We start from the raw sequence: 27,730 nt of genomic DNA, 5'->3' as shown, positions 1-27,730 counted from the left end.
AATTTGAAAAAAAACTGTAACATATTTCAATAAATACTACAAACATTCTATCCAATATTGCATCCACAATCGGTAGCATTTAATTTCTAATCTGTCGCAGATGTCTATTCCCCAAGGTATGAATGTGGTTTCTTCTGATATCACATTCCTATCAACCAGGTTAGGGAAATCGTATCTAATAATTTATGGGTTTGTGGTGGACACTTTGATGAAATAGATGAGGTGCTACAAGTGCTTGACCTAGTCTTAAAACATAATTATTTCAAATTTGACGATCAAAATCAGGTACACACCATGGGCTGGCCCCTGCTATCCTGTGTTACTAATATTTAAGTCACTAACTTGAAATATTCATATGTATAACAGTCCCCTTCGTATAAAAGAAAGATTATAGCATGGTATTGTAATGCAGTTACTGTCTTTATGTTGTATAATGGTTCAAATACAGAATGCAACACCGTTGTTAACCCACTGAATTCTTGTGAGGAAAACATCCAATGAACCGTTGAACATAATGGGTGGGGAGGTGTTATGCTCCCATACCTCCATTTACTCATCATTATCCTAAAGTATTCCAAATTTCTTTATGACATTTTCTGCAAACTGACACAGCTATACACCAGACTTCTAGCCAATCTGTCCTTTTCATAGTACTGTCAAGAACTAAGTAATCATAGACATTAATATTTTGGTAAGTTATTAGAGCAGATGGGAAAGCAGCTTATGGGGAAAAGTATTGTTCCGGCTATTTTTTTTCCCATAAAAACAGAGAAGCTGGATACAAAAAACATAAAACTCATTTGAATTTTAACTAGTACAAAAAGGGGGAGGTGTCTACTCATTGATCTGCAACGATTGTCCACATAACTGGACAAACTGGGTCTGGTTTTAATGTATGCTTTTAAAAGGTAATGTAAGTTTTACGAACTCTAAGTTTGCCATTACATTACATGTGTGTGAAAAAGGACACTCCATTTCCAGTATGAAGAATAATTTAAAATCTTATTTAAAGAAAATATTAGAAACAATTCAGATGGTTTAGAAAAGGTGCAGACTATGTGATCTTTGAAATGATTGCCCGCTCACACCATAAACAACCAATCTGAGATGAACCATCATTGCAATTTGGTTAATTTCAGTTGCATGAACTTCCCCAATTGACTACTTTCATATCTTGCTTACTGGATGTATGTTGTTCTTTGGACAGTTTTGTGATTATATTCCAAAAATAATATAATTTTTATCAATGAAAAACATCCTGTAATGAATAACATTGCATATAGATATATAAAGACAGCTTTCAGAGCTCAAAATAATGAGTTACAAAATTTTGATGATAACCAATACTAAATTCCTGAGTATACTCATACTTTTACTAAAATATCATGAAACTTGAAGTCATATTTTAGTTTCTGTGGAGCTATGAAATCTAACCATGATTTCACGATGGTTTCATGTGAACATAAATCTCGGAGGAGCTGGCTGGAGCATTGTGGATGAATTCATGTTGTACCACAGGTGAGCACTTGTCGCTCAACTGATGAACTGTTGTCACTTTCAGTCTGTAACGAAGTAACATCACATTTTTCTTCATGTCTGGAGCCACTAAATTCAGTGTTAAACTCAGGCTCTGTAAAGCCATCCTTTTTTGAAAGCATTGCCTAAAAACAGTACTGGAGAGAGTCTGAAGGTGCTCATTTTGTTTTCGAGTATCCAAAGCTGCACACAGTAACCAAACACAACATCCACATTACAGATGTATAATAGCAGATGCTCTCTAGCGGCTGAAAATTTAACTATGTGTGTTGGGGTTTTATTTTTCAGAAGATGTGTTCTTAAGTTGCTCGAGTATATTTGGGATTTTAAGTTTCTGTTAAAATAATAAAAATGAGATAACTTGAGGTTTTATGTTAAAGGAGTAAAATCTGCTTATTCTAGAGCCATTAAATATTTTTTGTAAATATTTTTAGGTAATTATATAAATATATTTTTATATTTAAGAAATAATTTTATTCATGCTATTTATACTTCATTTATTAACCACCACAATGCTTTTCATTCACCACTTCCAATTATAACATGATTTATATTTATCATTAAATCCTATGATACAATTCCCAATTTTCAGTTGTTTACCAAGTAAACTCATATTTGTTTTTTTCCTTACCCTGTCCCATCTTGCACATGCCTAGTTTTCCTTCATGCCACACCTGCTTTGCCCACATTCTGTTTGTAATTAGCACCTGTATTAGTACCTTTTGTGCTGTGCGACTGTTGCAACAGCCCACTGTAATAATACCATACAAGATTGACTCTCAATAGCCTGGTGCAAGAATCTGTTACCAGATGACCACTTCAAACTTTCGTAGTTCCGTTGTGTTGCGTAATAAAGGAACCTGTGTGCAGCTAATGCAATCTTGAGGAATTTTCATTCATTTTAAAAAAAAGAGCAGTTTGAAGTGTTTTTATAATTAATTTGGAAAATTATTGGTAATTTCCATATAGTAACAACAAATAATTTAGTTTATTTAGTATTGTGTTGTTATAACTGAGAATATTACAGTGAAAAATGATAGATTTTAGTCATATGGGAATTGAAAATTTCAGTACAGAAAATGTAAAATTTCAGGATAGATCTATTACTCACTTAGCTTATAAACATGACCCTTACAATATAATATTTCATTGTACTGGAATATGTGAGAACATAGAAACTGTATACATATGGAGGATTGTTGTTGTTGTGGTCTTCAGTCCTGAGACTGGTTTGATGCAGCTCTCCATGCTACTCTATCCTGTGCAAGCTTCTTCATCTCCCAGTACCTACTGCAACCTACATCCTTCTGAATCTGCTTAGTGTATTCATCTCTTGGTCTCCCTCTATGATTTTTACCCTCCACGCTGCCCTCCAATGCTAAATTTGTGATCCCTTGATGCCTCAAAACATGTCCTACCAACCGATCCCTTCTTCTAGTCAAGTTGTGCCACAAACTTCTCTTCTCCCTAATCCTATTCAATACCTCCTCATTAGTTATGTGATCTACCCACCTTATCTTCAGCATTCTTCTGTAGCACCACATTTCGAAAGCTTCTATTCTCTTCTTGTCCATACTAGTTATCGTCCATGTTTCACTTCCATACATGGCTACACTCCATACAAATACTTTCAGAAACGACTTCCTGACACTTAAATCTATACTCGATGTTAACAAATTTCTCTTCTTAAGAAACGCTTTCCTTGCCATTGCCAGTCTACATTTTATATCCTCTCTACTTCGACCATCATCAGTTATTTTACTCCCTAAATAGCAAAACTCCTTTACTACTTTAAGTGTCTCATTTCCTAATCTAATTCCCTCAGCATCACCCGATTTGATTTGACTACATTCCATTATCCTCGTTTTGCTTTTGTTGATGTTCATCTTATATCCTCCTTTCAAGACACTGTCCATTCCGTTCAACTGCTCTTCCAAGTCCTTTGCTGTCTCTGACAGAATTACAATGTCTTCGGCGACCCTCAAAGTTTTTACTTCTTCTCCATGAATTTTAATACCTACTCCGAATTTTTCTTTTGTTTCCTTTACTGCTTGCTCAATATACAGATTGAATAACATCGGGGAGAGGCTACAACCCTGTCTCACTCCTTTCCCAACCACTGCTTCCCTTTCATGCCCCTCGACTCTTATAACTGCCATCTGGTTTCTGTACAAATTGTAAATAGCCTTTCGCTCCCTGTATTTTACCCCTGCCACCTTTAGAATTTGAAAGAGAGTATTCCAGTCAACATTGTCAACAGCTTTCTCTAAGTCTACAAATGCTAGAAACGTAGGTTTGCCTTTTCTTAATCTTTCTTCCAAGATATGTCGTAAGGTTAGTATTGCCTCACGTGTTCCAACATTTCTACGGAATCCAAACTGATCTTCCCCGAGGTCCGCTTCTACCAGTTTTTCCATTCGTCTGTAAAGAATTCGCGTTAGTATTTTGCAGCTGTGACTTATTAAACTGATAGTTCGGTAATTTTCACATCTGTCAACACCTGCTTTATTTGGGATTGGAATTATTATATTCTTCTTGAAGTCTGAGGGTATTTCACCTGTCTCATACATCTTGCTCACCAGATGGTAGAGTTTTGTCAGGACTGGCTCTCCCAAGGCCATCAGTAGTTCTAATGGAATGTTGTCTATTCCCGGGGCCTTGTTTCGACTCAGGTCTCTCAGTGCTCTGTCAAACTCTTCACGCAGTATCGTATCTCCCATTTCATCTTCATCTACATCCTCTTCCATTTCCATAATATTGTCCTCAAGTACATCGCCCTTGTATAAACCCTCTATATACTCCTTCCACCTTTCTGACTTCCCTTCTTTGCTTAGAACTGGGTTCCCATCTGAGCTCTTGATATTCATACAAGTGGTTCTCTTCTCTCCAAAGGTCTCTGTAATTTTCCTGTAGGCAGTATCTATCTTACCCCTAGTGAGACAAGCCTCTACATCCTTACATTTGTCCTGTAGCCATCCCTGCTTAGCCATTTTGCACTTCCTGTCGATCTCATTTTTGAGACGTTTGTATTCCTTTTTGCCTGCTTCATTTACTGCATTTTTATATTTTCTCCTTTCATCAATTAAATTCAATATTTCTTCTGTTACCCAAGGATTTCTATTAGCCCTCGTCTTTTTACCTACTTGATCGTCTGCTGCTTTCACTACTTCATCCCTCAGAGCTACCCATTCTTCTTCTACTGTATTTCTTTCCCCCATTCCTGTCAATTGTTCCCTTATGCTCTCCCTGAAACTCTCTACAACCTCTGGTTCTTTCAGTTTATCCAGGTCCCATCTCCTTAAATTCCCACCTTTTTGCAGTTTCTTCAGTTTCAATCTGCAGTTCATAACCAATAGATTGTGGTCAGAATCCGTATCTGCCCCTGGAAATGTCTTACAATTTAAAACCTGTTTCCTAAATCTCTGTCTTACCATTATATAATCTATCTGATACCTTTTAGTATCTCCAGGATTCTTCCAGGTATACAACCGTCTTTTATGATTCTTGAACCAAGTGTTAGCTATGATTAAGTTATGCTCTGTGCAAAATTCTACAAGGCGGCTTCCTCTTTCGTTTCTTCCCCCCAATCCATATTCACCTACTATGTTTCCTTCTCTCCCTTTTCCTACTGACGAATTCCAATCACCCATGACTATTAAATTTTCGTCTCCCTTCATTGCCTGAATAATTTCCTTTATCTCGTCATACATTTCATCAATTTCTTCATCATCTGCAGAGCTAGTTGGCATATAAACTTGTACTACTGTAGTAGGCATGGGCTTTGTGTCTATCTTGGCCACAATAATGCGTTCACTATGCTGTTTGTAGTAGCTAACCCGCACTCCTATTTTTTTATTCGTTATTAAACCTACTCCTGCATTACCCCTATTTGATTTTGTATTTATAACCCTGTAATCACCTGACCAAAAGTCTTGTTCCTCCTGCCACCGAACTTCACTAATTCCCACTATATCTAACTTTAACCTATCCATTTCCCTTTTTAAATTTTCTAACCTACCTGCCCGATTAAGGGATCTGACATTCCACGCTCCGATCCGTAGAACGCCAGTTTTCTTTCTCCTGATAACGACATCCTCTTGAGTAGTCCCCGCCCGGAGATCCGAATGGGGGACTATTTTACCTCCTGAATATTTTACCCAAGAGGACGCCATCATCATTTAATCATACAGTAAAGCTGCATGTCCTCGGGAAAAATTACGGCTGTAGTTTCCCCTTGCTTTCAGCCGTTCGCAGTACCAGCACAGCAAGGCCGTTTTGGTTAATGTTACAAGGCCAGATCAGTCAATCATCCAGACTGTTGCCCCTGCAACTACTGAAAAGGCTGCTGCCCCTCTTCAGGAACCACATGTTTGTCTGGCCTCTCAACAGATACCCCTCCGTTGTGGTTGCACCTACGGTACGGCCATCTGTATCGCTGAGGCACGCAAGCCTCCCCACCAACGGCAAGGTCCATGGTTCATGGGGGGATATGGAGGATACATGGGAGAAACAGGAATGGAGGATACATGGGAGAAACAGGGAATGTCATTGTGATAAGAAAAATTAATTAACACTATCAATATACGGGATAAATCACCTAAAACGTGCACCCAAAAATTGCGGAAATGGAAAGTGCAATTTATGTGCAGTTTTAACAGAATGGATTGATAGTCAGGGGCTTGTATTGTTAGCCAATAAACAGAGTCTAATAACAGAAAGTGTAGTTTTTCTGCAAACAAACACTTTTTTAAGTGGAACAATGGCTCTTGACATTAACAAACTAAAGTGGGGTCAGTGGTATTTGTCGCAAGATGTTAGTGCGAGTCCTTTACGAGGTATTGTATGCTCACACTCTGACACTTATACAGTGCTTGTGGAAGCACATACTAAAGAACAACACATGTGCATACACTATGTATTTGGATTCTGGCCAGTGGTGAGACTATTGCCCGATTGTGTTCAGAATGACCAATGGTAGTGTCAGTACACACATCCAATCTTCTACGGAACATCCGCAGCACAGGTGCTAGCATTGCAGTGGAGATGTCCAAACAGGCTACACTAATACATTGTTGCACAGCATTGGATGTAGTTGGTACGTCTTTGTAAACAGCGTATTTCACCTTCCCCACAGAAAAAATCTACAGGTGTGAAATCTGTGTAGGAGGTGGGCCAAGAGACAGGTCCACTGCGTCGTTTGGAAACAGTTTGTGAAGACACGCTGTAGAACTTTGCGCACTATGGGCCGGACAGCCAACTTGACCTGGCTGTGATTGGTAAATGAGTCTTCATCGCTAAACAAGATAGATGATATATCTGGAGTATCCTATCTTAATGCCCACGTACAGAAGTTAACACGATTTTCATAATAGTTTCCATACAGTTCTTGATGAGAGAAATTTGATAGGCACAGAACCTCTGTCGATGGAGAATGCCACTTCCTTGTGCAGTTGTGTGGAAGCTGACGTGCAGATCAACTGCAATGACAGCAAGAACTTCTATTTCCTCTTTCGCGTGACTGCTTGAAGAGATTGTTGAATAACTGTTAAGAAGGTTGATGTCTAGTGAAATATCTTGCCACTTACACTGTACAAGAATGAATGACCGTCCTATATTCTCCATACACCGTGAGCATGTCGGCTGTTTCGGCACTGCTGAATCCCGTCATCCACTCACAACCTACTGCTTGTACTGTCACACACTGACTGACTAGCAAGTGGCACTGTACTCGTACACTGTAAGCAAACATAAGAAGATTGCTCAAAGCAACTGCACAGATTGAATGGCACAAACAAGTGTCGGTGTGGTAACTTTTCACAGTGCATTATCTCATAAATGAATCATGCTAGACACCTGCAACAAAAGCCACTGACATTCTAATGTACCCTACTTTTCATTTGTTAACGTCAGTAGGCATTGTTTCATTTAAAGTAGTGTATGTTTGCTCAAAAAGTACTCCTTGTAAGTATTATTAGAATTTGTTAATTGGCTAACAGTGCGATTCCCTGCTACAAATCTGCTCTGTGAAAACCACACATCAATAGCACTTTCCATTTCCGCAATATTTTTCGTGCAAGTTTTAGGTGATTCACCCTGTGTACCGTATGGTGACAAGAATAGTTTACGACAGTGTCCGACCGAATATAGAAAAGCTCACTGAAATATAACGAGTTGTGGAATCTGTGTAGATTTGGTGAAAGGAGGATTTCATCACAAACAATAAAAGAAAGGGAAATGTCAGCTTGGTATGTGTCAGCAGTGTTGGACGTGATGCTGAGGTGATGTCAGTTGTGTCATCTTACCATGTGCTAGTTGTTGGTGACTGTGGTTTATTGCTTATTTTGCATATAATTGCCAGTCTGAAGAAGAGAATGGTAACACAAGTCTGGCATCAACCGACAAGATTTGAAGTAACAGAGAAACTTGAGGTACAATCAACAGGAAAGACTTCTTTATAAGATTAATCTGGTCAGTATTAGAAGTAGGCAGGGTACTTACTTACCTGGTCTAATAGACATTGTGGCAGCTACTCGAAGGAGGCATAAGAAAACCTAATTGGAAGCACAGTTTCATGATCTTAGTTAAAGATATAAGTGTAGAATCCCAGTAGATGGGCATATGGTTGAAAGAAATGATGTTCTTGTCCATCTTTGATATTTCTTAGAAACAGCTAGAGACTTTGCGGAAAAATCTAAAGGTTGGTGCACTCTAGGCTGACAGACACGGAAAACACAAATTGACCAAAGAAGCATTCAAAATTAATTCTGTGTTGTATTGAGATCACATGAAGTCCTTTGAAGGAAGACAGATCCATTACAATGTCCATGATTCACAAAAAAAAATGTACTTGCCAGATAGCTCATCAGTTAAGGAAATGCATGCTATGTTTACAGGGTAAGGATCCCAATAGTCCAGCATCATATGAAAGCTGTAGGAAAATATTCTGTAGCAAATATTTAACTTCAGTTTTGGATATCCTCAGAGGGATATGTACAGTATATACTACTTTCATCAGCTGAGGTGAGTTAATTGATTTCATGTTCCATGGGTTGTTTTGATGATAGATTGTAATTATATGGAACCAGTCATCATTCACATTGCAAATTAATTTGTATGTATAAGCCCTACCCACTACCTTTTACGCATCACTATAATAGAAATTCTTGTATGCCATAGGGAATAGGAGGAGTTGTCAAGGAGAAACTTTCTCAGTTTGTTTTTGATTTTACTTTGCTGTCTGTCAGACATTTTATATCATTGTTTTAAGCGATCAAAGATTTTTGTTGCAGCATTGTACACCCCTCTTTTTTCCAAAGACAACCTTAACATGGAGAAATGAAAGCACATTTCCTTCTGGCACTGTAGTTATGTACAGCATTGTTCCATTTGTACTGTAGTGGATTATTTGCTCCAAAATTCATGAGGGAATAAATATATTGTCAAGCAGTAGTCAGAATGCCAAACGCCTTAAACAGACGTCTACAAGATGATCATAGGTGAATGCTACATATTATTCTTACAGCACGTTTTTGTGCAATGAAGGTTTTCTTTCTTAAAGATGACTTACCCCTGAACGTTATTACATTATTCCATACAGCATTATTTTATTATTTCCTCACCATGTGTTACATTTATCATTATTGTAGCACCCTTTGCTGTGCAGAACTGAATACATTGCATGTTTTTAAAATTGAGGAGGAGACCGTTCACAGAAAATCAGTCACTGACACTTCCCAGAATTTATGCTTGGATTGATTAGAGTCATTTGCAAAAAGAATTAATTCGGCTTGTTGTATGTTAGATGGAAGACTGTGTACATGTATGAGGAACAATAGTGGACCTGAGTTTGAGCCATAGGGAACCAGATGCATTATTTCCCCCAGTCAGAATTATGTCCCCAGACTGCATTGGTTGAATTAGTAAGAACAACTTTTTGCATTCTTTTGGTTAGATATGACATTATCTGTTGGTTGGCTATACTATCAATCCCATAAAACTACAATCTGTCTAGGAGAATACTATGATTCACACAGTCATATGCCTTAGACAGGTCACAGAAAATACCAAGTAGCATTATTTTATTATTTAATTCTTGTAAAATCTGCTGTGTGAACATTTAAATGGGATTCTCAGTTGAGCAACCCTTCTGAAACCTAAGCAGTGGTTTGCTGAGAGTATTATTTTTGCTTAGGTGAGACACTATTTGAGAATACATCACCTTCTCGAAAATTTTGGAAAATGATGTCGACAGTGAAATAGGTCGATAGTTGTTGACATCTCTTACCACCTTTCTTAAAGAGGGATTTAAAAAGGGCATATTTCAATTTCTCTGGAAAAGTGCCTGGAGTTAGTGAAGCATTACGTATTTCACGTAAGACCAGGCTTATTATATGGGCACAAATCTTTAGTACTGTTTTGGGAACACCATCAAAACCAGATGAGCTTCTATTTTTCATAGAATGTATAGTTTCCTTAATTTCAGGAGGTGAAGTTGATAATACATCCATCCATATGTTTAGATGTCAAAAATAGAATCACTTCACAAAAATTGTGCAGAGTGTAAAGAAATTGAAGCTAAATTGTGTGCATTCAATACAAATTGCATCTTGAAAAAGCCAAACAATTTTATACCCATAAACAACTTGTGAGGCCCACTTCCAAGAAAAATATTGATAGAAATGTAATAACAATGGATTTCCAAAAGAATTGATCCATACCTAATGACATGTATTCCTGCAGACAGTTTTCACTGTTCTCCTTCAATATACATGTTTTGTCAAGTGGACACTCAATATTCTATACATACCCAGAGATAGTTTCACATAAAGCAGCAGATGAAGTGTGTTCTATGTTACATAATTTTATATTTTGCGAACTTATTGAAGAGAGAGAATGTTTGAATCAGCTAAATATGTGCTGTTGTAAAGTGCAAATTTGCTTTTGATGTGGATCGTAACAATGTATACAAGACCGGAGGAAGGGCAGCATCGGTCGTAAATTTGTAATCTGTTCATTACATATCTATTTCGGCTACTGTGTAGCTGTCTCTGCAGTTATAGTTAGGTCATTATGATTCTTCGTAAATAAAATTGCACATTGTCATTATAAATAACAAACAGTTAAACTGTTTGTTATTTGTAATGGCAGTGTGGTACTGTGTGCAATTTTATTTATGATGACTTTTCATAACTTGAATATGATTGCACTGAAGGTGTCTACACAATAGCTTAAATCAATGTGCAAAAAAATTTAGAATCGATGCTGCCCTTCCTTCTTTCCCGGATCTCAGTAATACGATTGTGGAGCATGCTGTTCCTGACAAAAACACTGTGTGATTCAGGGGTACTCAGAGAATGCATAATTACTCTTGAATTAATGGAAGGGTAGTGTTCCTCCAAAAATTGCTGCACACTCAATTACAAAAGCTTTTTCCATGTATAAAATATTATTCATTTGCTTAACTCTTACTTGATTGATTGCAGTTTTTTATACTCATAACTGTTTCTAAACCTTTTCTCTGTCATTAGTTCTTGCTTATCTGTTTTGTTATCTGAGTTTTCTACTTTATAGTCAACATCATCATGTAACGTATCTAATTTACCAAGTGCTCCTGCATACCTTCCAATTGAGGTAAATCCTATTGTTCATGAAATCGTCCAGTGTTCCTCCTCTCACTGTAATGTCCATCTCTATAATGTTCATCCATATGTGTACAGTCTTTTGACCCACCGCGTCCCTTCAACTTCACTGTCCATATTTACCCGAGCTGTCTTTGTTAGGCGCATCCTTAATGTGTTTCCGAAACTCTCGAGTGCTGATATTCTGACTTGCCACACACACACACACACACACACACACACACACACACACACACACACACCATTTCTTAATTTGCCCAGCTTTGTTTTCTGCCTCTAGGACCTCGAGAACTTCACCTCTAACGCATGTAGTGGCGATGGGTAACTCTTTGTAAGGGTGCATATGCTAGGATTGGTTTGAAGTATCAGTTGTACATTATTGCTGTAGGGGTTCCCTCCACTGTGTCAGCAGAAGCACGAGTTCTTGCGAATCGAATCCTATATAGAATCTCTTTTATGGTTAGATTGACTCGAGAAATTACACTTCCAAGGTATGTGAAGTTTTCACATTTTCCAGGGGGTAATTACAAAGGTTAGCTGGTCGCCTAACTTGTTCACTGCCATTACAATGATTTTGACTTCAAGTATTTTGATGTTGTATTTCTGGAATTCATCCATCTATTTCTCCAACTTCAACTGCAATGCCAGCTTTGTTTCTCCCCAGATCACACCCAATTACCAAAAACCAAGGCATTAAGCTGTGATTGGGATTTCTTTATATTTTTCATTATGTCATCTGTGACATCTACTCTAGCATTTCGAGGTATTATTTAAAGATTTCAGAACGTTTCAACAATACTTCATTTATGATTTTTTTAATTATTTGAGGTTTAGTCTGGTGGGTGTGATACTTTTGTATGGCTTGTAGAGTTTGCATCACACTGTTTTATGTTTACGTATAAAACTGTTATTAACCAGAAAGTTCGGACACTGCAGTGCTTTTTCAAGCTGGTGCTGTATCCTATTTGGGTCTTGACTTATCCAGACAGTTATAGAAGCACCTACAGTTTAAAACGGTCTCTGAACCAGCCAGCTGCACATTTTTTAAATATGAAAATCAGGGCAGGAACAAGGTATGAGAGGGTTGTTGGAACCTATATTAAAATTTATAAACTGTAATTAACAGACTAATTGGCAATATTGAGTCAGCACTCAGATATGAGCAATCTTGTGTTCCAAAGCTTTATCATGTATTGCAAAAGTGGAGTATTAATTATGATGTATTGTGCATGTACATTTGTTACTACTTGTTGCTGATGGTTTCATGATGCCATCACATGATCACATTTGGATTCCATACGCATGTTAAGTAACAACTTTCCAACAGTATGGTTTCTTTTTCTGCAGTTCGACTGTAAATTGCTTAAAATGGTGGCTCAGAAGCTGTTGTTAATATAAGCACCACATTTTCTGAAGCTCTTGGCTTTCTAATCCTCAATCAATTGGAGAGTCTAAAATTATCATGTTCAAGTGTTAGCTGTGTTGTAGACATGGTAGTCACAGAGGGTGTTATTAGAACTTTACAAAGGCCTCAGCTGTTAAAATAATTGCTGCTTGACATGAAACACATTGTGCGTGTCCCATTTATCTGCAACTGGATGACAAAGCTAATGTTTCCTGCTCCTCTATCATCTACTCGGCGATGCTTCCAGTAAATGTGCTCTTGTAGCTACTGTCGGGGTGCATTTATTATTAAGGTTGTAGTGCACAGTTGCAGTTCCACCATGCCTTTTGTAGCACTGTCGATTGCATTGTGTATAAATCTGATTGTGAATTTAATGTGTTTGTGTTTTATTTACAGATGACTGGTCGGAAGGGTCGTGTTGTACAGACTGAAGATGGTATTCAGTACGAATCACGGTCAGAAGTTGATGTTCCTCTAGAAACTCTGAACTTGACAGGTTTGTTGTTCTTAATTTATATCAGCTGCTTTGATAGAACTTGATAAAATCCCATACTCCTTTTTATTTCATAATCAAGAAACCACATATATTTTGGATTTTCCATTTTTTTTTATTGTTGCTTCTACAAATATTTTTCTTATTTCTGAGAATCAATTTTCAATGGGAGCAGTGTAATAACACCAATTCAGAGTCTCTCAGTTGAATTAAACAGCCATCTACCGTGAATTTTGTAATCAATTGTAACTGTAATAAAAATTTGTCAATTTATACTGAAAATTTTAGAAAGAAAGGAACTTAACACGCTTCTGATTATGCGATTTACAAGACAACAATTCAGTGAACATATTAATATTTTTTTTATTTTTAGATAGTCACTATATTCCAGCACTGTTACCCACACATGAGAAAACCAAATCATACAAGAAAACAGTTTGAGTTCCGTAATTTTGTCTAACATTATGATCAGAGTCCTCTGCCAAGTCTTAAGAGTATTTTTAGTGTTATGCAAAACGTGCAGTTTTGCAGTAATTTTTACAGTGTATATGTAGACATGTGACCAGGAAAAAATCTTTTATGTTGTTAATGATTATCTCCTTCTGTCATATTGCATTAATTTTACACAATAAAATGGTTAATATGGTCTTGGGGCTGGACAACAGGTACAGTGCAAATTTTTAAGTCATACATAAATCTTCAGCCTCTGGTCTGGTTTAGATAAATCAGTAATATGTTTGAACTTGTGGTGATACTGACCTGTTCAAAGTTTAGGAATCTCTAAAATACATTATTCCAATTAAATTGCACATAGCCCTATTCCGAATTCCGTGCCACTTTCCTTGACATTGACCTCATCCCCACTGAAGGTCAACTACATACTTCTGTTCATATTAAATCCCCTAACAAAGAACAGTACTTACATTTTGACAGTTACCACGCTTTCCATGTCAGACAGTGCCTTCCATACAGCCTTGGGAATTGAGACCAACATATTTGTTCAGATGCAGACTCTTTACAGCAATACACCACCATTTTCACCTTAGCCTTCACTATATGCAACTACCCACCCAGTCTAGTTCAAAAGCAGATTTCCCGCAACATCACATACAATCATGGCATTGCTGATCCCTCCAAGAAACAACTTAGTACAATTCTTGTCACCCAATACTGTTGTGGTCTTGAATATGTTAAAGAGCTACTTAAACAAGGCTATGACTTCCTAAAATCATGCCCCAGAATGGGGTCCATTCTGCCTGACATTTTGCCCACTGCAAGAGTTAATATCATACGGTTACTCACCCTTGAACACCGTATTTTGCATCATAACTTAAAATTACGAATGCTGATTTTCCTCTTGTTGTATTGTTTCTTGTCGTATGTGTTGCTTCGTGATAATAATTGACAATTAATGTCAGAGCATGAATCCCAACAAATACCTCCAATAGAAATTACTAAATAGAGGCAGATACTTAATCTAGTACATCTTAAATAAATAAAAATATATATCTAAAAACAAAGATGAAGATATTTCAAATATGTCTGCTTGTGTCTGTATGTGTGGATGGATATGTGCGTGTGTGCGAGTGTATACCTGTCCTTTTTTCCCCCTAAGGTAAGTCTTTCCGCTCCCGGGATTGGAATGACTCCTTACCCTCTCCTCTAAAACCCACTTCCTTTCGTCTTCCCCTCTCCTTCCCTCTTTCCTGATGAGGCAACAGTTTGTTGCGAAAGCTTGAATTTTTTGTGTGTATGTTTGTGTTTGTTTGTGTGTCTGTCGACCTGCCAGCACTTTCATTTGGTAAGTCACATCATCTTTGTTTTTAGATATATATTTCCTACGTGGAATGTTTCCCTCTATTATAACCATATCATTAAATAAATAAAAGATATTTATGACGATTTCCCAAACTAAAACTTTGAAATTTCTCTACCCTCTCATCTAGAACAGCTTTTGCCCACTGCAAGAGTTAATATCATACGGTTACTCACCCTTGAACACCGTATTTTGCATCATAACTTAAAATTACGAATGCTGATTTTCCTCTTGTTGTATTGTTTCTTGTCGTATGTGTTGCTTCGTGATAATAATTGACAATTAATGTCAGAGCATGAATCCCAACAAATACCTCCAATAGAAATTACTAAATAGAGGCAGATACTTAATCTAGTACATCTTAAATAAATAAAAGATATTTATGACGATTTCCCAAACTAAAACTTTGAAATTTCTCTACCCTCTCATCTAGAACAGCTTTTCATCCCCCCCCCGGTCCCAAATCTCTGCAGTATTCTGGTCCAACCTTGTGCTTTTTCCTTACCCTTTTCCCTGCCCTCTGGCTCTTACTCTTGTGGTCGTGCCAATTGTAAGACTTGCCCCCACGCACCCTCCTACCATCACCAGTACCACCCCGTAGGTGGCAAATCATATATTATCAAAAGGAGAGCCACCTGTGAAACTGCACATTTCATGTACCAGCTGTTACATAAACACTTTCTGGCCTTCTACATTGGTATGGCTACCACCAAGTTAACAGGTATGATGAGTGGGCATACTCAGAGGATGTATACTGGCAACTCACAACATTCTGTTGCAGAGTACGATCTACAATATAGTGGTTGTGACCATAGTGCTCATTTCACCACACATGCCCATCTGAATTGCTCCTCGTGAACCATGTACTCCTCAGGTGGGAACTGGCAGTACAACATGTTTGGTTCTTGTCAGCCACCTGGCTGAAATTCCTGTGGTCTCAGCATTTCTTTTCAGAAATTATAATTTTTTTTATTCTCTTTTAGTTTTCTATACATTTTATTTTTCCAACCTGTCTATTTTTTCCTAGCCTCCCTCATGTGTCTACCATTTACAATGCACTTAGCTTTCTACTCCTATAAACACTTGCATGATGTTTTCAGTAATCTCTATCTCACTTAGTACCCTGCCTTCAACCTCTAAACTCTTGGTTTTTCATCATATCCGTGCAGCCCCCAACATTCAGTCTCTCCTTCTCACCCCAACTAGTAAGTCTCCGCTGATGACTTTTCAGTAGTTCTCCCCATTTCTTAAACCTCACCAGTCCATTTCTTTCATACCTCTTCCTTTCCCTTTGACCTTTCTGCTGGAAGAAGGAGACACTGGCTCTAAAATCTTGCACATTTCCATATCATTTATATGTGTTTTCTCTTGCTGCCACTTTGTTCATAGATTGTTTTATCTGTCCATTGAAGTTACACTAATTCCAACATTGTCTGACAGGAAACAAATGGGGTGGGATTTGGGGGGGGGGGGGTGTAGTACATTGTGTTCTACTGTTCTTCCTTAAAAGAGAGGGGGAGAGAGAAGAAAACACAATAGAAGCCCAATATAATGCGGCTGTTGGGGTCCACGCTTTACTCCCATGTTATAGTGTACCAGCCTCATATCGAGAGTAGTCAGCCATGTAATGACAAACTACGCATGGAAAGTTAACACATCATGCAATATTATACATACTGTAGTATACAATATTTAAATTTAAAGAACATTAGAAGTAAAACATTTCAGAAACTTACCAAATGGAGTACTGTAATTAGATGAACTTTGCTCAAACGTTGACCAAACAATAACACAAGTTTCAGTACGGTGTATAAAGTAAACTGTCAAATACAGTATGATCATTTACAACACTGCCTGCAAACTACTTATAGTATGTCATTATTCTACTACTTTAAAGAGATCAGTTAGCTTTCTTTGCCAAATAATTTCACACAGTTTCTTTAGTGCCTATTGTTTTATGCTCATCAGTTGCAAGAACTCAGTTTCGTTTGGTTGACTTTGTCACCCCATCCATGTAATCACTTTACACTTTATTTATATTATTCAATATTTCATGTGTACTGGGAACATCATCTATACTTTCGTTTTCAGCTTCGTCATCTTAATTCTCGACAGCTTAACTACTCTTGTTTTGAACGGCATCAGTAATGTCCTTGTCATCTACGATCTACAAAATTAGTTCTTCATTGGCGATGACTCCCCAACACTTCGAGTCTTAGAGATCAATATTGCACTGTAGAAAATCTCTTGCAGACCAGATATCCATACTGTTAAAATCTATGTCTCTACAGCATTCATCTGTTGCACTTTCTTCAATGTAACGACATTTACATTTACAGATTTCAAGTACATTTCCATTTCCTCATCTGAACTTGCTACTGTTGAAGTGAGCAGTTCATGGTGATAATGAGCCTTAAATGTTCATATGCTGCCCTAATCATGAAGCTCAATGAATGCTGTTCTGTTTTTTTTGGCAAAAACAGAGTTTTTATTTTTCCATCTTCTGATTGCAACACATCAGCATGTAAATGAGCTGGACAGTGATCAAAGTTTAGTAGAGCTTCTTCTCTCAGCTTATAAGTGACCATAGTTGCTTTCTCACTTACAGAACAAACTGTTCTTGAAACCAATTGGTGAAAATGTCACCTGTCATCCAAACATTCTTTGAATGCCTGTAAGTCAATTTTAATGTTAGCTTGTTCACATACATGAAATCATCGTGAACTTTTACGTTTGCCTGTACAAAAAGCTTTCAACTTATGGCTCCCGCGGGAAACTGTGAACCAGATTCCTTGTCGCAGGACCTTGCTTCTTCTTCAGTGGTCGTTTGATGAATTCCATGGTGACATTTCCATCTTGAAAACCATATGTCGGAAGCTATAAAATCTTTGTTGCCATGTAAATCAAAGTGAAAATTTTTAGCTAGGGCCCAAAAGTGGCACGCCTTCATTTCCCATTATTAAAAACCTCAAATGAAGTCATTTGTCAAGTTCACTGTGTCTTCCTTGTTTAGTCCTTTTTCTGTCCGTTCCCACATCACTTTCAACTGTGTTTAAAATTTCTGAGATTTTTCTCTTCTTTCACCCATCCCCTGATTGTTCCTTCTGGTACACCACATTCATGGGGCAACTTGCTCGAGATTCGCCACTCTTCACATAATCGGTAATTTTTAGTTTATCACTCACAGAGTACGCTTTCTGTTTCTGTGACATCTTAACAAACACACAGAAATCTACACTGTGAATGAATAATTTATGATCCACATGATGTTGGATTGTCAAGCACTGTTGCATAGTCACTTTGTTGACTGTGTCACAATGTTAACTGCAAGATACGTCTTCAAAGCTTCTGTCCCACAACATTCCTGATATGTCGATAAAACAACCCAAAGGTTGGGTTTAATTTCATCCATCTATTTTGGTTATTGTTTAAAGACCTTATAGGTTGTTGTTGTTGTGGTCTTCAGTCCTGAGACTGGTTTGATGCAGCTCTCCATGCTACTCTATCCTGTGCAAGCCTCTTCATCTCACAGTACCTACTGCAACCTACATCCTTCTGAATCTCCTTAGTGTATTCATCTCTTGGTCTCCCTCTACGATTTTTACCCTCCACGCTGCCCTCCAATACTAAATTGGTGATCCCTTGATGCCTCAGAACATGTCCTACCAACCGATCCCTTCTTCTGGTCAAGTTGTGCCACAAACTACTCTTCTCCCCAATCCTATTCAATACTTCCTCATTAGTTATGTGATCTACCCATCTAATCTTCAGCATTCTTCTGTAGCACCACATTTCGAAAGCTTCTATTCTCTTCTTGTCCAAAATATTTATCGTCCATGTTTCACTTCCATACATGGCTACACTCCATACAAATACTTTCAGAAATGACTTCCTGACACTTAAATCAATACTGGATGTTAACAAATTTCTCTTCTTCAGAAACGCTTTCCTTGCCATTGCCAGTCTACATTTTATATCCTCTCTACTTCGATCATCATCAGTTATTTTGCTCCCCAAATAGCAAAACTCCTTTACTACTTTAAGTGTCTCATTTCCTAATCTAATTCCCTCAGCATCACCCGACTTGATTCGACTACATTCCATTATCCTCGTTTTGCTTTTGTTGATGTTCATCTTATATCCTCCTTTCAAGACACTGTCCATTCCATTCAACTGCTCTTCCAAGTCCTTTGCTGTCTCTGACAGAATTACAATGCCATCGGCGAACCTTAAAGTTTTTATTTCTTCTCCATGGATTTTAATACCTGCTCCGAATTTTTCTTTTGTTTCCTTTACTACTTGCTCAATATACAGATTGAATAACATTGGGGAGAGGCTACAACCCTGTCTTACTCCCTTGCCAACCACTGCTTCCCTTTCATGTCCCTCGACTCTTATAACTGCCATCTGGTTTCTGTACAAATTGTAAATAGCCTTTCGCTTCCTGTATTTTACCCCTGCCACCTTTAGAATTTGAAAGAGAGTATTCCAGTCAACATTGTCAAACGCTTTCAAACCTTATAGGTAGCAATTTTAAATTATACTCAGAAAGTCTAATGCAGACTGTAATAAGATCGGTGTTTTCTTTTTTTGGGAGGGGGGGGGGGGGGGGGGGGGCATGCGCTTGGGTGTGCCAAATATATTGAACATTAAGAAAATTATTTATAAATGATATTTTATTTTGGGGGACATGCTTTATACATGCTATATCTGAATCTGTGATATATCAGGTGCGGTGTATCGGGCTTCTATTGTATGTACATTGTAGGAACTGTGAATGTGGCACACTCATAGTCAAAAAGCAGCAAAAGTAAAGGGACAGAAATTTACGCTAGTCAATGAATCTAAAATACCTCTAGTCATCTCCCTTGCTAGCAGTGGTACAGGGTTTCCAGGACTGTGTAATCCACTGTTACATGTAATCATGTGTTGTATGTCAAGCTTATTTGAAAAACTGAAACATGTTGGTCATTTCTGCACAAATCTGTTCTCGTACGTGTCAAATCCCATTTTAACAAGTCTGTTTTTGACATCCTGTACAGTTCACGCAGAAAGACGCTTCATAGATGATTTTTTTTTTTTTTTTCTGTTTTCAGAGAAGCAAAGATTTATGGATGGTGAGAAGGATGTGGCCATAATATCAGAAGCAGCTTCCAGTGGTATCTCTCTTCAGAGTGACAGAAGAGCAAGGAATCAGAGGCGACGTGTCCATATAACACTGGAATTACCTTGGAGTGCTGATCGTGCTATACAACAATTTGGTTAGATTTGGTTCACTGGTGCATGTTCTTGTCATCAGATTAACTGCTAACGATCTTCAGTGGTGATGCATTGAAATTTATGTTGTTGTTCATTTTTTTTAGGTCGAACACACCGTAGTAATCAAGTTAATGCACCTGAATACATTTTCTTAATTTCCGATTTGGCTGGGGAAAGAAGATTTGCTTCAATAGTGGCCAAGAGGCTGGAGAGTTTGGTAAGTTATAAGTTATTGTTACTCCAGTCTTGCTTTTATTCTGGAGTTCAGCAAATATTAAATATATGTATAAAAAAGCTAGAAAGATCTATGTATTTTTACCAGTGTTGTTGCTTGTATCTCTATAAACATTGCGCATCCTTTTTTATGTTAATAAAAAGACTGAAAACTGGTTTATATTGTGTTCTTAAGAGTATTTCATTCATAGCTTTGTATTTAAAAGTTCATTCTTTGCAGGGAGCACTAACTCATGGTGACCGTCGAGCAACGGAGACGAGAGACTTATCTCAATTTAATATTGACAATAAGTACGGTCGATCAGCCCTAGAAGCCACTATGAAAACAATAATGGGCTATGAACCACCACTAGTACCTCCACCAAAGGACTATAAGGGAGATTTCTTTAAAGGTATTAATTTTTATGTCTGTCTGTGACATATACGACTGTATTGACCTGTGGTTTTGGATAACCCACTGTAAAATTTTCCTCTGCTGCATATATTCTTGTCTGTTGTTTCTTTATGCATTTTACTTCATGGGGAAACTGTCTGTTGTTTCAAAAACTTGACATTTAGTTGTAGATCGCGTATGTGTGTGTGTGCGTGCGTGTGTGCGTGTGTGTGTGTGATGTGGTCACCACTTTTGACTGCTAAATGTAGTATCATTATCTTGTATAAACCATAGTCCATTTTTCTTTTTCATTTATGTCAATGCTAGCTCATCATTTATTAACAATGAAAAGTGCATTGTATGTAACAGAGGTGGGAGGGGGGGCAGCAGAAAATAGACTTGTCGGAAAATGTAAGATGTAGAAAACTAAAATGGAGTGGAGAAAGGTGTAGTTATTGTGAAGAAATGCTGAGATGGAAGGAATTAACATACATTAATGTCAGGTGGGTGGTGAGAAGCAAGGGCATGTTGTAGTGTAGTGCTTGTTTCTACCTGCAGAGTTCTGAGGAACTGGTGTCTGGAGGAAGAAACCAGATGGTGCATGTGGTGAAATGGGCACCGATGTCATGACTGCCATATTGTACAGCATGCTCTGCAATAGGACATTGTGTGTTGCCTGTATACACCCTCTGCATATGCCCTTTCATCCTGACCAATAGCTGGTTGGTAGTCACGCCGATGTAAAAGGCTGAACAGTGTTTACATAACAGCTGGTATATGACATGTCGTTTCACAGGTGGCTCTCCCTTCGGTAGTTCATGCTTTGCCAGTTACAGGGCTGGAATATGGGGTGGTAGGAGGGTGCATAGGGCAAGTCTCTCTCTCTCTCTCTCTCTCTCTCTCTCTCTCTCTCTCTCTCTCTCTCCTTACCCTCTCCCTTAAAACCCACATCCTTTCGTCTTTCCCTCTCCTTCCCTCTTTCCTGATGAGGCAACAGTTTGTTGCGAAAGCTTGAATTTTGTGTGTATGTTTGTGTTTGTTTGTGTGTCTATCAACCTGCCAGCACTTTCGTTCGCTGGCAGGTCGAAAGACACACAAACAAACACAAACATAAACACAAAATTCAAGCTTTCGCAACAAACTGTTGCCTCATCAGGAAAGAGGGAAGGAGAGGGAAAGACGAAAGGATGTGGGTTTTAAGGAAGAGGGTAAGGAGTCGTTCCAATCCCGGGAGCGGAAAGACTTACCTTAGGGGGGGAAAAGGACGGGTATACGCTCGCACACACACACATATCCATCCACACATATACAGACACAAGCAGACATATTTAAAGACAAAGAGTTTGGGCAGAGATGTCAGTCGAGGCGGAAGTGCAGAGGCAAAGATGTTGTTGAATGACAGGTGAGGTATGAGTGGTCTCAACTTGAAATTAGCGGAGATTGAGGCCTGATGGGTAACGGGAAGAGAGGATATATTGAAGAGCAAGTTCCCATCTCCGGAGTTCAAATAGGTTGGTGTTGGTGGGAAGTATCCAGATAATCCGGACGGTGTAACTCTGTGCCAAGATGTGCTGGCCGTGCATCAAGGCATGTTTAGCCACAGGGTGATCCTCATTACCAACAAACACTGTCTGCCTGTGTCCATTCATGCGAATGGACAGTTTGTTGCTGGTCATTCCCACATAGAATGCATCACAGTGTAGGTAGGTCAGTTGGTAAATCACGTGGGTGCTTTCACACGTGGCTCTGCCTTTGATTGTGTACACCTTCCGGGTTACAGGACTGGAGTAGGTGGTGGTGGGAGGGTGCATGGGACAGGTTTTACACCGGGGGCGGTTACAAGGATATGAGCCAGAGGGTAGGGAAGGTAGTTTGGGGATTTCATAGGGATGAACTAACAGATTACGAAGGTTAGGTGGACTGCGGAAAGCCACTCTTGGTGGAGTGGGGAGGATTTCATGAAGGATGGATCTCATTTCAGGGCAGGATTTGAGGAAGTCGTATCCCTGCTGGAGAGCCACATTCAGAGTCTTGTCCAGTCCCGGAAAGTATCCTGTCACAAGTGGGGCACTTTTGTGGTTCTTCTGTGGGAGGTTCTGGATTTGAGGGGATGAGGAAGTGGCTCTGGTTATTTGCTTCTGTACCAGGTCGGGAGGGTAGTTACGGAATGCGAAAGCTGTTTTCAGGTTGTTGGTGTAATGGTTCAGGGATTCCGGACTGGAGCAGATTCGTTTGCCACGAAGACCTAGGCTGTAGGGAAGGGACCGTTTGATGTGGAATGGGTGGCAGCTGTCATAATGCAGGTACTGTTGCTTGTTGGTGGGTTTGATGTGGACGGTAGTGTGAAGCTGGCCATTGGACAGATGGAGGTCAACGTCAAGGAAAGTGGCGTGGGATTTGGAGTAGGACCAGGTGAATCTGATGGAACCAAAGGAGTTGAGGTTGGAGAGGAAATTCTGGAGTTCTTCTTCACTGTGAGTCCAGATCATGAAGATGTCATCAATAAATCTGTACCAAACTTTGGGTTGGCAGGCCTGGGTAACCAAGAAGGCTTCCTCTAGGCAACCCATGAATAGGTTGGCGTACGAGGGGGCCATCCTGATACCCATGGCTGTTCCCTTTAATTGTTGGTATGTCTGGCCTTCAAAAGTGAAGAAGTTGTGGGTCAGGATGAAGCTGGCTAAGGTAATGAGGAAAGAGGTTTCAGGTAGGGTGGCAGGTTATCGGCGTGAAAGGAAATGCTCCATCGTAGCGAGGCCCTGGACGTGCGGAATATTTGTGTATAAGGAAGTGGCATCGATGGTTACAAGGATGGTTTCCGGGGGTAACAGATTGGGTAAGGATTCCAGGCGTTCGAGAAAGTGGTTGGTGTCTTTGATGAAGGATGGGAGACTGCATGTAATGGGTTGAAGGTGTTGCTCTACGTAGCAGAGATACGTTCTGTGGGGGCTTGGTAACCAGCTACAATGGGGCAGCCGGGATGATTGGGTTTGTGAATTTTAGGAAGAAGGTAGAAGGTAGGGGTGCGGGGTGTCGGTGGGGTCAGGAGGTCGATGGAGTCAGGTGAAAGGTTTTGCAGGGGGCCTAAGGTTCTGAGGATTCCTTGAAGCTCCGCCTGGACATCGGGAATGGGATTACCTTTGCAAATTTTGTATGTGGTGTTGTATGAAAGCTGACGCAGCCCTCAGCCACATACTCCCGACTATCAAGTACCACGGTCGTCGAACCCTTGTCTGCCGGAAGAATGACAATGGATCAGTCAGCCTTCAGATCACGGATAGCCTGGGCTTCAGCAGTGGTGATGTTGGGTGTAGGATTAAGCTTTTTAAGAAGGATTGAGAGGCAAGGCTGGAAGTCAGAAATTCCTGGAAGGTTTGGAGAGGGTGATTTTGAGGAAGAGGAGGTGGGTCCCGCTGTGACGGAGGACGGAACTGTTCCAGGCAGAGTTCAATTTGGATAGTGTCCAGGGGAGTTGGATCATTGGGAGTAGGATTAGGATCATTTTTCTTCGTGGCAAAGTGATATTTCCAGCAGAGAGTACGAGGGTAAATCTTTGACGAGGGCTGTTTGGTTGAATCTGGGAGTGGGGCTGAAGGTGAGGCCTTTGGATAGGATAGAGGTTTCGGATTGGGAGAGAGGTTTGGAGGAAAGGTTAACTACTGAATTAGGGTGTTGTGGTTCCAGATTGTGTTGATTGGAATTTTGAGGTTTTGGAGGGAGTGGAGCTGTAAGTGGGAGATTGAGTAGATGGGAGAGACTGGGTTTGTGTGCAATGAGAGGAGGTTCCAGCAAACCTCAAATATATATATATAATAGAGGGAAACATTCCACGTGGGAAAAATTTATCAAAAAACAAAGATGATGTGACTTACCAAACGAAAGCGCTGGCAGGTCGAAAGACACACAAACAAACACAAACATACACACAAAATTCAAGCTTTCGCAACAAACTGTTGCCTCATCAGGAAAGAGGGAAGGAGAGGGGAAGACGAAAGGATGTGGGTTTTAAGGGAGAGGGTAAGGAGTCATTCCAATCCCGGGAGCGGAAAGATTTACCTTAGGGGGAAAAAGGACAGGTATACACTCGTGCGCACACACACACATATACAGACACAAGCAGACATATGTAAAGGCAAAGAGTTTGGGCAGAGATGTCAGTCAAGGCGGAAGTACAGAGCCAAAGAGGTTGTTGAATGATAGGTGAGGTATGAGCGACGACAACTTGAAATTAGCGGAGGTTGAGGCCTGGTGGGTCACGGGAAGGGAGGATATATTGAAGGGCCAAGTTCCCACCTCCGGAGCACTGTCTGGTGGAGTGTGCAGGGACTAGACTGCCAACAGGCACAGCATCAGGAGGTTGTGGGACACAGACTTGGGGAAAAAGGAACAAAATAGGAGAGGAGCAGTAAAAGACAGGATGATGCACAGGCAGAGAGCTGCAAATAAATGGGGTAGGAGATGAGAATGAGGAGGAGATGATAGGCCAGAGGGGGTAGAAACTGTTGGATGGAGGGTGTGGAGACAGTATGTTACGGTAGGTTGAGGCCGGGATAATTACGGGAGCGGAGATTGTGTTGTAAGGATAATTCTCATCTGCACAGTTCAGAAAATGGCTGTGGCCATTCATCCTGGTGGACAGCTGATTGGTAGTCGTACCAGTGTAAAAGCTGTGCAGTGATTGCTTTGACAGATGGCCTGGCTCCTGATGGGATAGGATAAAACTATGTCAGGACTGGAATAGGAAGTGCTGGGTGGGTGGACTGGTCAGCTTTTGGACCTGGGTCTTCCACAGGGATATGATCCTTACGGCAAGGGGATGGGATTGGGAGTAGCATAGAGATGGACTAGTATGTTGTGGAGATTGAGTGGGCAACAGAGCATGACTTTAGGAGGGATGGGAATTATCTTGGGTAGAATGTCCCTCATTTCAGGGCACGATGATAAGTAATCAAAGCCCTGCACACTCCACCAGCTAGCATTTGTCTCTCCCTCCACCTGTACACTACTATCCCTTCCCCTTCTCCGTCCCCTCCGGATTGCTGTTTGCATTCCACATGATGTTGCATCCTGGCCTGAGGTGCTGGAGTTGGTGTGTGTGTGTGTGTGTGTGTTTGTGTGTGTGTGTTTGTGTGTGTGTGTGTGTGTGGGGTAGGGGGGGGGGGGGCGCACGTGCTTGCACGCGTTTCTCTTTTACTGACGAAGGCTGTGGCTGAAAGCTTAATGTGAGTGTCTTATAATTGTGCCTGTTTGAAACTTGAAATATCTTCTTTACGGTAAGTAACAATCTGTCTTTCTCTACATTATTCATTTTCACAGTTGTAATGAATGGTTTCTCTGTTGCTGCAATATTACACTGACTGCATCTCACTTGATGTTTTATCAAAACATTCCATTCCCTGTTTCATAGCGTAAACAACTTCATGGTATGCTTCTTTCCACTAATTGCTTGAGAAATGTTCAAGTGGCTGTTGATGCAGTCATATATGTACTGTATTTGGATCAGAATAACAAGGGGACACGCAGTTGTGTACAATTTAGTTTTAAATGGGCAAGTCACTTTGCGTACAGAACGCTTGTGGCAGCAGTAGCTTTGCAGTTTCTTACGGAACCCCCACTAACTTGCAGCTTGGGATTTGTTTTGCAGGACAATAATAACCTTATTACTTTTCTGTGCTCTTTCACTGCTTTTGTTAGATACTCTGTTGCTTAAGAATAAGTGTGCTACACAGATAGACAAAGAACTTGATGTTCTCTCTGAGGTTTTCTCAGTATGGTTGGTTAATGGTGTGCTTCTGGGTATACAGCCAAGTTGTTGTTTCTGTTGTTGTACAATACTCCGTCAACTGACCCAGTAGTCTTCTTCGGGTGCAAGTCATTTCCTTATGTGTACTGATTGCCTGGACTCAAATGTGCTGTGAACTGTCATCGGATTCGCGCTGCTATTTGTAGGCAATTGTGGACTCAAATGTGCTGTGAACTGTCATCGGATTCGCGTTGCTATTTGTAGGCAATTGTAAGTGCAACTCTCGACACCCACTATGTCCTTTGTGCACTTTTGTTTTTCAGGGTGTAAGCTGCTGCTTCTTTTAAATTAAAAATACTTTCAGTAATTTGGTTGTATGAAATTCTTAGGCATCCAACTTGTCAGTTCCAAAAGCATAATAGGGCGAACATACACCCAAGGTATGGATGCCAGATGATGAAAATTCCTGACCATGAGCCTCCTGACATGTCCCCCGTGTATCCCTCCTGTAACTCTATTAATACCATATTTGTGCAAGTATAAAGTGATCCTGATTATAACGTGACCCCTTATTTTCTAGAAGCATTCGGAAAAATTTATTTTTAATGTATTCTCACTCATCAAAATTAGAAATTGTTATATTGGTATGAAATATTTGACTAAAATGTTAACATTATACCTATTCTAAATTTATGCCATTTTATGGATTGTATACATTTTGATAATACAATGAGAAATAACATAAACAAGAAATGGTTTTTATTAATTTGTGGACTGTTTTATTTTCTACATTTTTTATTATTAACCCTGTTGTCTGTGGTATCACGATTTTTAATTATCGTCCTAATACCTGAGCTGTGAAATTTATATCTTCATCATCATAAATATTTATTTGGCTGTTATTTCCAGATATGTTATACTTCTTCCAAATATATTGTTGTTTCTGAGGTTGTGCTTACTGTGGGACCCGAGAACACAGATGTCTTTATCCACATACATATCAGATTTTGCTTCTATACTGATGTCAGAATGTTACAATGTCTCTTGCTTCCAAGCATATTGTCTACTCTCAGCTCTCTCGTTGGCTTCATAGAACTGGCAGCTGACACATCCCCTTTTGTTCCTGTCACATCCTGGTGAGCATGGACAACATTGCAGCACGGCACACACATATATGCCACTGGCCCCTGTCTAGACTTCTACCCCTCCTCTGCAAATGAATACTACTGTTGA

At 39.6% G+C, this 27,730-nt stretch overlaps 1 protein-coding gene across 2 annotated transcripts in view; it reads left to right on the top strand.

Annotated features, from left to right (window-relative positions):
• The window catches only part of LOC126419189 (protein strawberry notch), a 299,812-nt gene that overhangs the window by 171,963 nt on the left and 100,119 nt on the right, over positions 1–27,730 (top strand). For both annotated transcript variants that reach the window (XM_050086323.1, XM_050086324.1), the window contains 4 exons: positions 12,976–13,075; positions 19,985–20,149; positions 20,252–20,364; positions 20,602–20,773. In XM_050086323.1, the coding sequence (XP_049942280.1) occupies positions 12,976–13,075; positions 19,985–20,149; positions 20,252–20,364; positions 20,602–20,773 (550 nt within the window). The remainder of the gene's footprint in view (positions 1–12,975; positions 13,076–19,984; positions 20,150–20,251; positions 20,365–20,601; positions 20,774–27,730) is intronic.

Source organism: Schistocerca serialis, chromosome 9, assembly GCF_023864345.2.
Source record: "Schistocerca serialis cubense isolate TAMUIC-IGC-003099 chromosome 9, iqSchSeri2.2, whole genome shotgun sequence".
NCBI lineage: Eukaryota > Metazoa > Arthropoda > Insecta > Orthoptera > Acrididae > Schistocerca > Schistocerca serialis.
Note: the sequence above shows the minus strand (reverse complement) of the source record. Positions and strands in the feature narration are given on the sequence as shown.